Below are 17,141 nucleotides of genomic sequence, written 5' to 3'. Positions count from 1 at the left end.
TCACAGCGCTTACCAGAGCACATACCCTCCCCAGTGTCTATCACCCAGTCACCCCATCCCTCCCACCCCACCCCCCACTCCAACAACACTCAGTTTGTTTCCTGCGATTAAGAATTCCTCATATCAGTGAGATATGATACATGTCTTCTGAGAAACTAATTTTAAAAAGTGATTCTTAGCTTCACCTGGACCAATTGACATCTCTGGGTAAGACCCTGAGTGCCAGTATTTTTGTTTCAAAGCTCCCCAAGTGATTCTAATGCTTAACCAAGATTGAAAACCACTACTTTACACCAGGGATTCTCAGACATTACTGTGAATCAGAATCAACTGGGGGGCTTGTCAAAACAGATTGCCAGACCTAACCTAAGGGTTTCTGATTCACTAGGTGTAGGGTAGGACCCAAGAATTTGAATTTTCTACATGGCTCTGGGTGACGCCACTTCTGCTGTTGGGCCCACTAAGAACCACTGATCTTTTTTTCCCCTCAAACTTTAAGGCACTCATGAACCATCCCAGAATCTTGTTAACATACGGATTTTAATCCAGTAGGTCTGGGGTGAGACTCAAGAGTGTGCATTTCTAACAAGTGCCCAGGTGATGTCAAGGCTGCTGGTCCATGGACTACATATAAAGCACCTACAGGGTCTTCCAGAAACCCAAAGTCGTAGTTGTGTAAGTCAGTACCCATAGAGCATTGATGATTTCAATGGCTGATGGGATTATTCTGTTAATTTGGGATCAGGAGGTAAGAATTAGGGGTGGCAGGTTTGGAGAGTATTGTTTTAGATTAAGCAGCATCTATCTGGAAGGTTTTCATGTTTGAAAATCTATTTTCTCCTCTTAATTTCTTTGAAAGAGATGACCAATATCTTACAACTAGAAATACTGAAAGGATAAATGACATCTATCGCCAAATGAATGACTAAATGCCAATGACCATTACACAGTGAAGAAAATCAGCTTTTTGGGATGCCTGGGTGGCTCAGTCGGTTAAGCGCCTGCCTTCAGCTCAGGTCATGATACCAGTGCCCGGGGATCGAGTCCCGCATCAGGCTCCTTGCTCAGCAGGGAGCCTGCTTCTCCCTCTCCCTCTGCTGCTCCCCCTGCTTGTACCCTTGCTCACTCTCTCTCACCCACTCTCTCTCTAACAAATAAATAAATAAAATTTAAAAAAAAAAAAGAAAATCAGCTTTTTAATACATCATTTTGTCACAAGCATTTATGCCCAGTTGAATCAGACAGGGTCTTAAGTAGTTGTATTGTCTTTGGGAAGATTTGAAAGTACATCTAAGAAGTTTATAACATTCCAAAAAAATAAAGTTTTTTTTTTAAAATAAGACTCAAAAAACTGATTAAGTTCAGATGAAAAATAAAAGCAGGAATAATAAAGAAAGCTCTGGACATTAAGAATCACGAGGGAATCTAACACTCAGAGTGTATTATAAACCCTCAATAATTAAATACTAGGATAATATTTAATGCATATATAGAGAGAAAAATGGAACAGAGTAGAAAGTGCAGAAACAGAACCAAATCACATATGGGAATATAGGATATGATACTATGATTTGATAAGGCAGTATCTCAAATCAGTGAGGAAATGGTGCATTGTTCAATAAAACAACTGGGTAGCCATCTGGGAGAAAATGAAGTCAGAGCCATACCTCATATCATACAAGATAAATTCTAAATGGACCAAATATTTAATTAAAAAAAATTAAACCATAAAAATACTAGAAAAAAAAATGAAGCAAATTCTCCCATAACCTCGAAATGGTTCAAAATCCACAATCTACAAAGGATTGATAAATCTGACTACATAAATACCAAAAACTTCTGTAGGAAAAAAGCATAAGAGAGTCAATATACAAAGAAGAAAAATATTTCTAATTCATATCACAGATGAAACTCTAATATCTCTAATATATAAAGAGCTCCTGGAAATCAAGACCAAAAATCCCAATATAAAAATATGCAAAGGCCATCAATAGAAAATTCACAGAAAAGTTAATACATAGAAGTACAGTCAGGTTGTTGAGATAATAAATTGGCATAACAGGTGTGGAGGACAACTTGTTAATATCTATTTAAAATACTAATACATATACTCCTTGAAAAAGTAAAACATAATGACTAAGAGAATAGACTTCAGAGCCAAGGTGGTTGGTACCGCCACCTGCTGTCTGACCTTGGGCAGGTTGCTTAACCCCTATGTGCCTCAGTTTCCTCGTCCTTAAAAAAAAAAAAAAAGATAATAATAGTACTTTCTTCACAGGATTATTAAGAAGATTAAATACATGAGCTAATATATGTAGTGTGGTTAGATCAATGCCTGCCTTATAGCAAGCACTATATAAATGTTCGCAACAATTATTTTTATTTGACCCAGCACATCCCACTCCTAGGAATTTTTCCTAGTTATATATGTGCAGTTTTGAAATAACTCCTGTACAAGATTCTCCATTTCAGCCTTTTTTCAGCAAAAGATTGGAAACTATGCAAATGTCTATCATGTGGGTAATACTGATATTATAGTACATCCATAGAATAAAGTACATTGTAGCTGTTAAAAAAAATGAGGATGTTCTCCATGAATGGTTATGGACAACTTATCAAGGTTTATTATTAAGGGAAAAATTAAAGGTATAGAACAGTGCATACAGTGTAAAAAAGTGGGGAAGAATAAAGCTCTGTATTTCCCTTGGTATGCATAAAAAACTGTGGAAGGGTATGTGGGTGGTTAATTGTGGGGGGTGGAGGGGGATGGGAGCACAGCCTTTCACTTTATATCCTTTTTATAGCTCTTAATTTTGAACCATGCCTATGGACTCACAAGACCCAACATTTTGTAGTAACCCTTGTAACTTCACACCCCCCGACTGCTCAGGTCACCTAAATTGCATTCTTTGCTCGTAAATAATGGCTCAGAGCAGAACCATCAGTTTTTAAATTAAATTTCTCCACAATTATTTTTGCCATTTTTCATCTGTACGATGTACATTTTTCATCTGTTGATCGATCGTACATTAAAATGCACTGGAAAAATCACCTTGGAATACATGAGGAGATCTCGATCATCTGACATGTGAAGCAAGGAACTGATATAAAAACCAACACACACTAGAGGGCACCTAAGTATCACCGTCAGCCAGTAACTTTGCCAGTGAATATTCACGACTTACTTTTTTTAATTCATGATTTGTTCAGTGTTTGTCTGAAACTCATTAGTTAGAATTTGAGTCCATTTCTGATCTGCCATTAAAAGACATTTGTGTCTTGAAAAGGGAGCTGCCTTTCTATCTTGATTCCAATGTGACTTTGAAGACCGATGAAGGGAAGAATCTAGCATGCTCAGAAAAGAGCAATAAGTGCTTTAGACCCGTTGTTCTTCTCTTGTCTTTCCCCGGAAAGTAATTACAGATACTTTGTGAAAACAAATGTAGAAAAGTTATACAGTCACCGATAGTCTTCCAGACAGTATAAAGCCCTACCAAGAGTCCACTACCCATTTTGAAGATCAACATACATTCATGGATCCTGCTGAGACAGCAGGTCAGTCGGCCAACAGACCTTTATTGAGCACCAGCCATGTGCTTGGTGCTCAGTGCTAGGGATATACCAGAAAACAAGACATACAGAGCCTGGGCTTCAAGGAGCTTATGTTCCAGTCATGTAACAGAGGCAAGAAACATGTAACAAAATAATTTCACATGCCAATAAATACCTCAAAGGACACTGAATAACTTAAGAAAAGGATGAATGGGAGTGTGACTGGGATGTTTGGGTGCTTGTGAAGGACTCTCTGAGGAGATGCCATTCAAGTTGAGACATGAACAGATGAGGAAGAGAAACTATGGAAGCTCTGGGGGAGGAGGCTTGGTTTGTGCCAGTCGTGGTAGAAGCCTTCTCCCCCAGGGACAACACAGTGTGACGGGAGTAAAAAATAAAACCAAAACAAAGCACTCATTTGGAAGTCAGACAATCATGGGTTATATCCTGGCTCTTCAGCGAACTAGGTGGTAGCACTTTCTAGATATCTGAGCAAGTTACTCTTTAAGCCTGATATTCTTTATCTATTATATGGGGTCAATTTCTGCCTTGGAGGCCTATTAGAAAAAAATTATACAAAGCTCCTGATGCATGGCAGATGGTAAAGGGAAGCTATTGTCAACACTGGGCATTCTCAAGCCATAGAAAGGGAAAGGAATCACTCTGGGAATAGGCCCTTCTAAACAGATTTTTTTTTTTTTTTCAGATCATAGCGCCTCAAAGTGAAAGGGATAGGACTTCAGGTAGAATAAGAAAATGTAGCTAAAAGGGTAGCATTTCAATACCCCAATAGCCCAATCTATGGTAGAACTCCCAGAAGACTGTCCACTTATCCTACTGGATAAGACTTTTTTAATTTTTAAAAAAGATGTATTTACTTGAGAGAGAGCATGAATGGGAGGGGCAGAGGGAGGAGAGAGAATCTCAAGCAGACTCCCCACTGAACATGGAGCCTGATGCAGGGATCCATCTCACAACCCATAAGATCATGACCTGAGCCAAAACCAAGAGTCAGAGGCTTAACTGACTGAGCTACCCAGATGCCCCTAGACTCATATTTAAGTGATAGATTGCTCTCCTTTTCTATCGTTTTAGATTTAGTACAACTTTTGGTTGTCTATAAAATTAAGCTTTACCTTTATTTCAATGATGATCATCTTTTTCTAATTATATTTGGTTAGAAACAGAGTTCTTTCTTTCTTTTGTTTTTTAGAATTCTTCCAGTTTTGGTGGTATTTTTGAGTCTTACCTCTACTATACTCATAAAAATTATTCTTCTATAGAGTAAGTACTCTGTATCTTCACTGATTTTTTTTTTTTCTTTTGCCCTGTGTGACCACAAGAGCACGCACTTATGACAGCATAATTCAAATTGAACTTTATGGGGTTTTTTTTTCCCCAGTATAACACATTTCCTAAGGCATCTTTCTGTATGCACTGTTCAGCACTTAGTTGGTTTGCTACCAACTGTATGATCTATAGAGTGACCCTCCATTAATTCAACATTACTGACGAGGGATCCATGAAAAGAAAACTTTCCTCATAACTAAAGCATGCCGTTTCAAAAACCAGAACCCTAACATAAGCAATCGTTTCTCAGGATAGCTTTCCCAAACATGCCTAGAGCACTCCACAGGCCTTGCTCTCTTACCTGGGGCCATGGCACCCGCTTCTGTGGTAAAGTCCAGAGCTGTGGCAATGGGAGGAAGGATGCTCTGCCTCTTCACTAAATGCCGCAGACTGCTAGGGGTCTGCAGTCATTTTGGCTGCTGTCGGTGTATCTGCTCTTTAGGAGCTTCCGGCCTCGTGGGAAGCAGACGTATTAAAGAGTCTGTACCAGGGCGCCTGGGTGGCTCAATCGATTAAGCATCCGACTCTCGATCTCAGCTCAGGTCATGATCTCAGGGTCGTGAGATCGAGCCCTGTGTCAGACTCCCCACTCAGTGCAGAGTCTGCTTGAGATTCTCTTTCTCCCTCTCTCCTCCTCCCTCTGCTCGCGCTTTCTCATAATAAATAAACAAAATCTTTTAAAAATAAAAGAGTACCTATAGAAGAGACACGTAAGGTCCCAAAGGAACACCGAAGGAAAAGTGCCTGAGTCTGTCAGGGGAATTCAGAGAGGGTGTCACAGAAGAGGCAACCATTGAACAAGTTCTTTAAAAAGAAGGTAGCAGGTGGTGGGCAGCAGAAGTATTGCAGGCAAAGGGAGTGAGTTCGATGGTATAATAAGAGCTTTGGGAGGTCACGGTTTAGGTGGAAGCCTGCTGGTACAGGGGGAACCTCTAGGGTACTAGTCAGGAACTGGTATTTGGTCAATTAATCCAATACAGTGGCTTAAGCAGATATGGAAAAAGATGACCCTAAACAGTTGATTTGCACTTAAAGAATATAGACCTACATTAGCTCGCCAGTCTGTTCCAGAGGGGCCGAGGCCTCTCCTGTCCCTGCATGTGCTACTGGAGTACCACGTTGTCCTTCTGCCTCAGTTTGAGAGACCTAGGATTTCTACTTTTGATTTCCTAAAAGCAAAGGGAAAACTTAAAAAAAACTTTAGAAAGGATCTAGGGGCACCTGGGTGGTTCAGTCAGTTGAACAACCGACTCTTGATTTCAGCTCAGGTCATGATCTCAGGGTCCTAGAATTGAGCCCCGTGTTGGGCTCCTCGCTCAGTGCAGAGTCAGCTTGGGATTCTCTCCCTCCCTCCCTCTGCCCCTCCCCCTGCTCGAGCTGTCTCTAAAATAAATAAGTAAATCTTTAAAAAACATTTTTTAAAGAAAGGATCTAAGAACATAAACTCTGTTTTTTTTTTTTTTAAAGATTTTATTTATTTATTTGACAGAGAGAGAGAGCACAAGCAGGTGGTGTAGTAGGCAGAGGGAGAGGGAGAAACAGGCTCCCTGCTGAGCAAGGAGCTCAATGTGGGGCTCGATTCCAGGACCCTGGGATCACGACCCAAGCCAAAGGCTGTCGCCTAACCAACTGAGCCACCCAGGCGCCCTTGATTTTTTTTATAACTACTTCCCCGAATCTTTCTCAGCTTTTCCCCCCACCCCTTGTTTTTCTCTTGCCTTTATGTTTTATTGGGCCATTCTAAGACATTCATTCATTCATTCATTCATTCATTCGTCAGAGAGAGAGAGCGAGCACAAGCATGCAAGCAGGGGGGAGCGGCAGGTAGAAAGAGAAGCAGGCTCCCTGCTGAGCGGGGAGCCTGATGCAGGACTCGATTCCAGGACCCCGGGATCATGACCTGAGCTGAAGGCAGACACTTAACTGACAGAGCCACCCAGGTGTCCCTATTGGGCCATTCTAAATTATTTTACTTCGTTTCCATGAAAATAACAACTCTGTTCACACTCAGATTTCTCCAAATTATCTCACCTTCAAACATGTTATAATTTTAACAAACCATACGATAGACATAAACAGGTTTGCGAACAAATGTAAAAGCCTCTTGGTAAACATACAACCCAACTGGTGGACGCAGAAATACCAAGGCATCGGAGAGAGTAGCTGGCCAGCCATGAGCATCAGCTGTGGGCTTCAGTTGGAATTTTTTTTTTTTTTAAAGATTTTATTTATTTATTTGACAGAGAGATAGAGAGCACAAGTAGGCAGAGAGGCAGGCAGAGGGAGAGGGAGAAGCAGACTCTCCACTGAGCAGGGAGCCCTATGTGGGACTCGATCCCAGGACCCCGGGATCATGACCTGAGCCGAAAGCAGCCACTTAACCGACTGAGCCACCCAGGTGCCCCTTCAGTTGGAATCTTAAAGAAAGTATTGGAGAGGATTACTGAATCCAGCGAGTTGAGGAGAAGACGAATACTTCTGTGTTGTACGTGTCTAGACTGGGAGGATGGCAGTGTGGGTATTTCGACTACGGAAATCGGCAGGTGCCTTTCATGCAGGCCCCCGTACATCATTTTAAAGCAGGGGTCTCAGAGTATGGTCCCTGGAATCCAGCAGCATCAGCATCACCTGGGAAATTGCCAGAAGTGCAAATTCTTGGGCCCCATCCCAGACCTCTTGAATCAGAAACTCTGGGGCGAGGCCCAGCAATCTGTTTTAATAAGCCCTCCAAGTGAGTCTAATACATACTCAAGTTTTAGAACCGCTCTGCTAAGGAGTTATGCCTTTCCTCTACATGACGTGGAATCACTGAAGGATTTTAGTAATGGAGCAATTTGAATTCTGTGGCCGTCCAGAGGTCACACTTACATATCCCTAGTTGTGTCATATAGAGTTCAGGTGACTTGGTTAATCAAACACAAGATAGTCCTAAAATCTCTTTCATATTCTTGAAAAGTTAACTGCTTCATTCATTTGCATGTATTAAGAGCTTATTATGTATCAGGCATTGTCTTAGGTACTTAGAATATATCACTGAATAAAAGACAAAAATCCCAACCCTTGTGGGGCTAACTTTCTAGTAGGAGACAGACAATAGACAAAAATAGGTAAATCAGTGTATTTGTAGGTGATGGAAGTGCCAGGGAAAGAGAGCAGAGAAATAGGGAATTTGAGGGGAGGGGGGAATCACAGTTTTAAAGAGGTCATGAAGGAGGTGAGAGAGCACATCATGCAAATATTTGAGGAAAGAATGTTCCCGGAAGAGGGAACAACACCATGAAGGGTGAAGGCCCAGTGGTCCAGGGCGGAGCGAGCAAGGGAAAGGGAAAGATAAGGCCTGCTTTCCACCTTATTTTGTTGACAATAAACCACAAATCTAGCCAGATAAGCAAGTAGATTCTGTGTATTCTGGTGTAAATGGAGAGTTCAGTGCTCCGTGTAGATAGGTCTTTTCAGTCAATAATATTCACTGGGCATGTGTGTGCCAGGCATATCCAGGGCCACCACGTGGCTCATGTGACTAGCACCGCTAGAGCTGGGACTTAGAGTCTAGAGGGGAAACAAACCTAATTACCAAGGTAATACTTGTTACAAAAAGGAAAGTACAAAGTGCCAAGGCTGTGAGCTCAGGTGCCAATACTGTAACCTCTGAGGAGTCCAGGAAGGCTTCCTGGAGGAAGCTCTATTTCAGCCCAGGCTGGAACAGCAGCAGTGAATGGGATTGGTCAGAATAAGTGAGGCGAAGAGGTGTTTCCCTGCAAAGGATGGCCTATGCATAGACCCAGAGATAAGGGTGCCTGTGGCCCAACCGCAGAGTTAAGAAAGTACGAGGTGAGAAGAGTGAGAAGTACAGAAGGCAGGGCCTTAAAAACCTTTAAAGATTAAGGGCAATGGGGAGGCACTGAAGGGTTTTAAAGCGCTGGCTGGCATAATTAGTCCAGGGGTTTTAAAAGCTGCAGGATCTTATACAGAAAATGAATGCAAAAAAGTAGTATCTCCAAAGGTTCCAATGTCATCCCATTCTGATTGAGCACCTGCGTGTGAAATGCATTATGAAGGGTTCTGCGGGAACGGAGAAACTGGCCAACAGCAGAGCCAAAAGAGTTCATGTGTTTTGTCTCTAAATAGCTGAATCACGAATACAAATCCCCAGAGAATTCAAACAGCTGTGGAAAATAGCCACGTTGGAGCCTGACAATGGCGGGCTCTCGGCGCCACCATGCCTCCATTTCTTCTGCCGGCCACGTACGGAGAGAGAGATGTTAGCGGGCTTGCGCTCCCACAGAGCACAATGCATCAGAAATAGAACAGAGTTAACACAGCAGATCACCCATTCGCCAAGTTCACCAATGCTCACGGAATCCAGTGACTCGTTCCCGAAGAGAGGGGTTAAGTAACAGATGTGTTGGAGGGACGGTAAGCAAATACGACATTAAAAAAAAAAAAAAATCAGACTGGCTTCTTTTGATTTGGCTCTGTGCTGGTTGTTAATACCATCAGGGAATAACAAGGAAACGGATACGTTAATTGTGCGGTTCCGCATGACGTCAGTGATAAAAAAAGAAAACAGTATCAAGGAATAAAGGGGCAAAACTTGCAGTGATTGGGGAACTTAAGGATAATATGCTTTCTAAACATGTTTCAGTGTGTGTCTGTGCAGAGACACTAATTCACATATAGCTCTTGGTGTAAAGCCTCAACTTTTTTTGTGTGGTGCTGATTCTCTAAGAACCTGACGAGTTTTCTTTGAGAGAGAAGTAGCAGCCCAATCTAGCTCAGCTGTACTCAATCTGAGTTGCTTTCCTTCCTACAAACCCTCACTTCAAAGCAAGGAACATAATGTACAATTTTTTAATGGCTCTAGACCCAGGCACTCAGGCTCTCTGCTCTGCGCCTTACCTCAGTGTAAACACCTAATCAGGATTGCCTGCGTTTCATCAATAGCAGCCAAATGCAATTCGAGAACCACAAGCCTTTGAAGTCCTCCCAGCAAAGGCCGGTTTTCTAGTCTGGGATAATGACATGCCATGATTGCTGTCTTTGTTGTATCTTTTCAGTAGAGAAGCAATTATAGGCCCCAATTTAACAGAATAGACATTACACAGCTTATGATGCTCAAAATGCAATTTCATTTGATCATTTTCTCGATTTGATTGGTATTAATAGAATGGTTCACAAAAAAAAAAAAAATAGCTGGCAGAGGTTGTGTCCCATTCCACTTTCAAAGAGATAATGTAGAAGTATGCTTTACTTGCCCTGAGGCTCTCACTGGGGTGATTCAGACACCGAGTTCCACCAAAACAGCCTGTGGATGGAAATATTGCACATCCTACACTCTCTGGGGAAGGAAGCACAGGACAATGTATTTGTAATTCGGAAACTTTTTACCAGAGCTGTGTGTAAGGGATCCCATTCCGGGTCACAGGATCACCAGTGACAGACTGAATTAACTAAACCAAGTCCCTTTACAAAAGCCAGGGAATCGAACATCCTAGTGGCGGATCTAGGAATCAACCCAATTTTTTCTCCCAGGCTCCAGATAACATTTTTGTCCAAGACATCACCTGTTTGAGGTTTGAAAAAGGATTATTTCCTTGCCAGCCTATTTAGATTTTTTCCCCCCAACTCAGCCTTCATTTCTTGTCCAGGAAAGAGATGATTTTACTTGTAAATGAGGGGTGTTTCCTTTTAACATCATGGCCATAAGGGATAGAAACCTTTGCAATAGCAGGGACCAAAATTATGAAACCTAATACTTTTATAGACCTCTCTTGTTTCCTAAACCAGTGCCAGGAGAGGGACTGAGAGATGCCATCAAGAGTCACAGTTCCTGACCTTCGGTGGCAGCATTTATATCCCTAAACTTTCTATTTCAGAGCAAGTTAGACTGTTTGGTGGTGTTAGGAAGTTTTCCTTCTGCAGAGTAGGTAATCTTTCAAAATCTGTTGAGTACTCCTATTTAATTGTTTTTTAAGATTTTATTTATTTATTAAAGAGAGAGAGAAAGCACAAGCAGGGGGAGCGGCAGGCAGAGGGAGAAGCAGACTCCTTGCTGCACAGGGAGCCCGTTGCGGGGCTCGATCCCATGACCTGAGCCGAAGGCAGACGCTTAATGACTGAGCCACCCAGGCGCCCTGAGTACTCCTATTTGTAGACATTGAATAGACATTACACAGCTTATGATGCTCAAAATGCAATTTCATTTGATCCCATGATCCAATAGCACATTTTGCTCCTGTATTTGCCATGATAATTCAAGCATGAAGAAGTCTTATTTTCATTTTTTCCCATTCTCAGATCAACCTTTAAGTATTCAAACTTCCATACCATCTGATTGCTGTATCTATATGAGTACAGTAACGACGACAGGTATGTATCCGGGTAGAGATAAGAGTTCACCCAAAATAAATGTTGTCTTGCATGTGGCCACAGAAGCCGCATCGAGCAGTGAGGAATGAGGTTATCTTTATTGTCAGGCACTGACTTATTAATATTTAACAAATATTTCCCCCTCTTTCTCATTTGAATAGCAGTCTGCATAAATGCAAAGTAAAAGTAAGGAGCAGCAGGAGAATCCGAACACAAACATGACAGACAGATTCTGGGGGTGCCTGGGGGGCTCAGTCAGTTAAGCATCTGCCTTCAGCTCAGGTCATGATCCTGGGATCCTTGGATCAAGCCCCACATCGGGCTCCTTGCTCAGTGGTGAGCCTGCTTCTCCCTCCCCCTTTGCTGCTCCCCCTGCTTGCGCTCTCTCACTCTCGCTCTCAATAAATAAAATCTTATTTAAAAAAATGACAGATTCTAAATCCCATGCTTTTCCCAGCGTTACATAGCTTGCTGCTTCTCACACGACACAGCCCACCAGGTTCAATTTAATAAAACAAGTGTAAAATCCAGAATCTAAATCTAAAAATTAGTTACAGCAGTTTAGAAAGGGGGAAGTCAACCTTTACAAGCCACAAAGCACAGTAGCCAAATAAGCCAACCTGGGTAACCTGTCACTGGAGGAATGGCAAAGAAATCTTGCCCCAGATCCTGTAAATAAGAGGAGGTTTAGCAAAGGCATCACAGTCAGCGGCTAACATTTAGGGCTATTGTCTGAGAGAGAGATTAATCGACTTAATCCATTATTTCAGAGGGCAGAGGGATAGAAATTACAGGAAGATATATTTCTGCTCTCCTAGGAAGAACTTTTAGGTGGTTCAATGATGCAACAGTATGTTCATCATCCATGAAACAGAGATTAAGAGAGCTAACATTTTATTCCATGGAAAGGTTGAAAGGACCAGGTCTCCCACAGAAAGGGAGGGAGGATTCACAAGCCACCTTATGCTCCCTCCTCAGCCCATAGGACATAAACGGGTGACTCCTGTCAGGAGAAAGGGCATGAGTTTAGGCAGCAAGTGGATGAGTATCCACCAGGGATGGTACAGAAGTACTAAGCAGTTATACTGGATTATCTCCAGATCCTTTGACCAACATTAAGACAGTATAACTTTAAGTTTGCTTTCTGAAACTCTTCCTGGTGGCTAGAATTCCATAGAGCATAGAGACAATCTAATTTCTTGATTTAAAATAGGTAGTGGGGCACCTGACTGGCTTAGTAGAGAGAGCAAATGACTCGATCTCGGGTTTGTGAGTGTGAACCCCAGAATGGGTGTAGAGATTATTGAAAATAAACTTTAAAAATAAAATAAAATAGGTAGCTAATGGAGGCAATGAAGGGCCTCCATAATTTAGGGACCTAAATCCCATGTAGCTGCCTTTGTCAGTGGTTCCCAAACCTTGCTCCAGAGTAGACCCACCTGGGAAACTTTTAAAGTGTAATGCTAGGGGCTCCTGGGTGGCTCAGTCAGTTAAGCGTCTGCCTTCGGCTCAGGTCATGATCCCAGGGTCCTGGGATGGAGCCCTGCATTGGGCTCCCTGCTCAGTGGGGAGCCTGCTTCTCCCTCTCCTCCTTCACCCCCCGCCCCCTGCTCGTGCTCTCTCTCCCAAATAAACAAATAAAATCTTAAAAAAAAATAAAGTATAATGCTATCTGGGACCACCCCAGAGCTCCTGATTTAATCTATCTGGGATAGGACCAGGGCACTGATATTTTGTCATTCTAACATCCAACTAAAGTTGAGAACCTCTGATCTACATCATTCAAATTCACTGAATGCCAACATTACAAATTCTGCAAGTCAAAGATGATATTTCAAAATTGCTGAATATGAGACTCTGGAGTTAGACTGCCTGGCTCCTCCACTTACTAGCTATTGATTCTGGGCAAGTTACTTAATGTCTCTGTCCCTCAGTTTTCTCATCTGCAAGAAGGGGGTAATAGTACATACCCAATAAGGTTAATATAGTATAACTGATAGAATATATGCTAAATGCTTAGGACAGCTACTAGCACACCATGAACATTCACTGTATATTAAATATTGTTATTTCTATTATTATCATCATCTTGAAGCATAGTGTTATTTCACTATTCATTATTTCATTTAATATACTCAACATTAGTTGCTACATCCGGTTCAGATAACTGTTCTAAAATTGGGTCCCCTGAGTGTGTATTGAACATTTAAAGTAAATAGTAGTTTGACCTCAAAGCACCAATTCTCACATCAAGCCTGTGGGAGAAAACATTATTTATTCCCGTTTTCCTTAGGAACAATCCAGGTCCCTGAGGACAAAGATATATCCTTGAACTGAAAATAAAACGCAGCCCTGCAGGACCTCTTTCTAGAGTACACAGATGAGCCTCGTATCTGAGACTTAAAATGAATCCCATTAACATGCTTTATATGTTTTACCCTCTTAGATCTCCTACCCCATCAGTGTAACTGACAAGACGTCTATTCAGAACGCCAAAGAGATTGAAAATGCTGCCATCAATCCTGAAGACAAATGGCATCAAAGAGCCCAACAGCTAAAGGTTACCTGCTAGATTGAACTTTAAATGGGTTTCAAGGGTTACTGCTAAATATAAGTAATGTCCACGACTCACTTCTTATCACTTACAGGTTTATTCCTATGCCCGAGACCTAGTGAACCACCCTTCTAAGAGCAAGACTGGTGTCTGCCCAGATGGGCCATTGCTTGCTCAGCCAACCAAGTCTACCCATTTTTCCAAAGGTTCTAAATTTCCTAGAAGAAAATCATCACATCACTCTTTAAAAATTCAGAGTTAAAACCCCAAACAGAAGAAAAGCATGGAGAAAGTGCGGGGGGATGGGATCACAGTTGTAAAATATTGTCCAGATCTGCACTGCTCCCAAGTCTGTTTCCTTATGGAGCTGGTAGTCACAGCATCCCTAGCTGATGGGGAACACAATCCCTAAAATTGGGCAGAAATCCCCAGAGCCTCATTTAACCCTCATTTGCAGGAAGGGAAAGCCAACTAACCAGTAATTTAGCATGAAAACATCCTTTTCTGGCCCTGGGTTTACTACTCTGATATCATAATGTGATTTTAGGGAAGACTTTTGCAAAACAGTCCCCCTGACCGTTTCTCTAGAAGAGGAAAAGCACTAGCAGATGGTTTCTTCTGGAACCGGTGTATGGAGTTCTGTGGAGCAGTCTTACACCAGATTCTATCCCTGCTGAAGGAGGGGTGAGCCCTGTGAAATCACACAGCCTAGAAAGCCTTCTGACACCATCAGTTCAAACTATGTACAGTGCTAAAGGTATAATAATAAAAATAAAGTTCATTCCAGTTTCAGAGAATTTAGAAAAGAGTTACAACCTAAATCATCATCTTTCCTTCACAGTGGCTTCCAGGTCCCTCTCAGAGTTGCATGCATGCATGCATGCATGCATGAATAAATAAATAAATAAATAAATAAATAAATAAATAAATAAAAATAAAAAAATAAAAACAGTCATTCACCCAGAGCTTCCTGAAAGCTGATGCCAGAGGGACCACACCCAGAGGCACTGAAATGTCCATGGCAGTGGGATGTAGAGGACAGGGTCTACACCAGACCTCTGCGAGAGCCTGGGGAGCTTGGCCAACAGGATGGAGAGGACAAGGGAAATACCTTAAGGTTTTGTCACGTGTTACAGATAATGGACTGGGTCAGAAGACACGGATTTTGCCTGTCTTTTAGTTGATGCAGAACTTTGGGCAAATCTCAACTCCCCCCAAGCCTTAAGTTTCTTCCTTATTAAATGAAGAGTTGCCTCAAATGAACTGCAAGATGCATCCCAGTAACAAAATGCTATTATGCTAGGATATTTTTCTCTAGTTACTTAAATTATTATAGAAAACCTATTTGAAGCCTGTAAGATTCTTGCAATCTCGAGCTTCCATAATCATCACTACACAATATTATAGGACCAAAGCCAATGATAAAATAATCACAGGGCTTGATTTGTGGCATGGCCTTAGACAGAGGCGGTCAAAAATTTTGTATGGAAGAAAATCAGAAGAAAGCCAAAAGAATGCTGTGTGTTCTCTGTGTGTACTAGAACTCATTTGTTTATAACCCACTCCTGAACGAGGACAAAGAGGAGCCAAACATATAAAATCATTAGACCTAAAACGATCAACGCAGAGTGGTCCAGGGGATGCGTCCCTTTCTTTATTTAGAAAGGATTTGTTATCTCCCCGCTGCATCCTACACACTAGCAAGGCAGGCACTCAGCTCCAAGTTGCCTTTCTTTTTCTGATTCAGCTACCCAAATCCAGGGCTTTCTTTCTGATCCCCCGCCCTGCATGAGGATTTCCCAGCCTCTCCCACCCCATCCTCTGCCCCCTCACTCTGCAACTGTGCCTGTGGTCTGGACCACTCCCTCAGGGTTTATCATTTGGCTGCATTTCATTAGCTGCTGCCTGTATTCCTTTTGTACCAACTACACTAGAAGCTGCCTGAACATTAAGATTGTATGTTTCTCTACAGCTGTTAGCACAGTGCTTTGTCCAAAGCGAACACTCAGTAAATATTTACTGGTTGGTTACAGAAACGTGTAAAAATCATTTCGTGAAAATGGGCCTCTCTGAAATTTTTTTTCTTGAAAGATAACTTCAGAAGACTCTACATATCCCTCAGTAGACCTACTCTAACAATGAATATCTCCCACTAATAAGAAATGTCTTTACATGAAATCAAAATAATTCCCACAGCAAATATTTATTGAGTACCAACTATATTCCAGGCACTCAGGGTCAGGGGTCTGGCCCAAAAAACATGGTTCAAAAAAAAAAAAAAAAGAACTTTAAAAAAAATAATTAAAGAAAAGATCTTTTTTAAAAAATGGTCCCTACCCTCAAGGAGCCCAAAACTTTAGTTGGAAGACAGTTATGTGATCATTATAATGCAATAATAGGAACATAGGTTCAACATGCAGTAGGAACGAAAGGAGCACCTAATTCTGCCTTAAAAGGCAAGAAAAGTCTCCTGAAAAGAAACAGCATTTGAACAGACCTTAGAAGGATGAATCAAAATATGGCAAACCGACAAATGGGAGCTGAGGTTTGAGAGCATGAGAGACGTGGTGTATCCTCAGCCTCACCCACAGCTCAGCAACTGGGGGAGCACGTGTGAGGGAGGGAAGTGGTGGGACACGGGCAGGTTAGGTAACTAGAGGTAGGGGCCATGGAAGGCTTTTATGTCGGCCAAAAGGTTTTAGATTTTATCCTGCAAATGGCAGGAAGCCATGGGCAAATTTTAAGCAGGTTAATGACATGATGAGGCTGAACGTGGTAGAAAATTCATTCTAGCCAGGGTCTGGAGAATAGACTGCAAGGAAATAAGACTGCAGAGACAGCAAAACCAGTTAGGGGATGTTTGCTGTGGTTCCTGTAAGAGATCATTCGAGAACTCAGGGCAGCAGCACCTGCTCTGGGTCTGTCTCACACTCCGCACACCATTCACTCACTTTTCAGTATGGTGGACAGATCTAAATCCACCAACTGGATGAAACTTCCTGCAGCTCAGAGCAGCCCCCTCAGTGCCTGCCTAGAGACGGTCAAGGAGGGAGATTAACAAATTCCGCAACTGTTTGAATACAAGGTAAATGGGGGAGAGAGAAAGAGACTGGTTTCCAAGTGTCCGATTAGTGGTACTAATACCACTGAGGTAGAACAGAAGGGCTTTCGTGCTGGGGTGGAATGGGGGAAGGGCACGAGAACAGGGGTGGTGAGCCTGATGTCGAGTTTGGAGGAAGAATGCGATCCGAGCATAGAACTCAGAAGAGACATCTGAGTTAGCAACATACGTTTGATCTTAAGAATCCACTCCCTA

The 17,141-nt window shown here is 42.1% G+C and overlaps 1 protein-coding gene across 1 annotated transcript in view; it reads left to right on the top strand.

The window, feature by feature from the left end:
• Positions 1-17,141, top strand: part of JHY (junctional cadherin complex regulator) — a 44,124-nt gene that overhangs the window by 3,154 nt on the left and 23,829 nt on the right. The window contains exon 3 of the mRNA XM_081797355.1: positions 13,718-13,831. Coding sequence (XP_081653481.1) covers positions 13,718-13,831 — 114 coding nt within the window. The remainder of the gene's footprint in view (positions 1-13,717; positions 13,832-17,141) is intronic.

Source organism: Leptonychotes weddellii, chromosome 11 (assembly GCF_054177405.1).
Source record: "Leptonychotes weddellii isolate Sample4059 chromosome 11, ASM5417740v2, whole genome shotgun sequence".
Classification (NCBI taxonomy): domain Eukaryota; kingdom Metazoa; phylum Chordata; class Mammalia; order Carnivora; family Phocidae; genus Leptonychotes; species Leptonychotes weddellii.
Note: the sequence above shows the minus strand (reverse complement) of the source record. Positions and strands in the feature narration are given on the sequence as shown.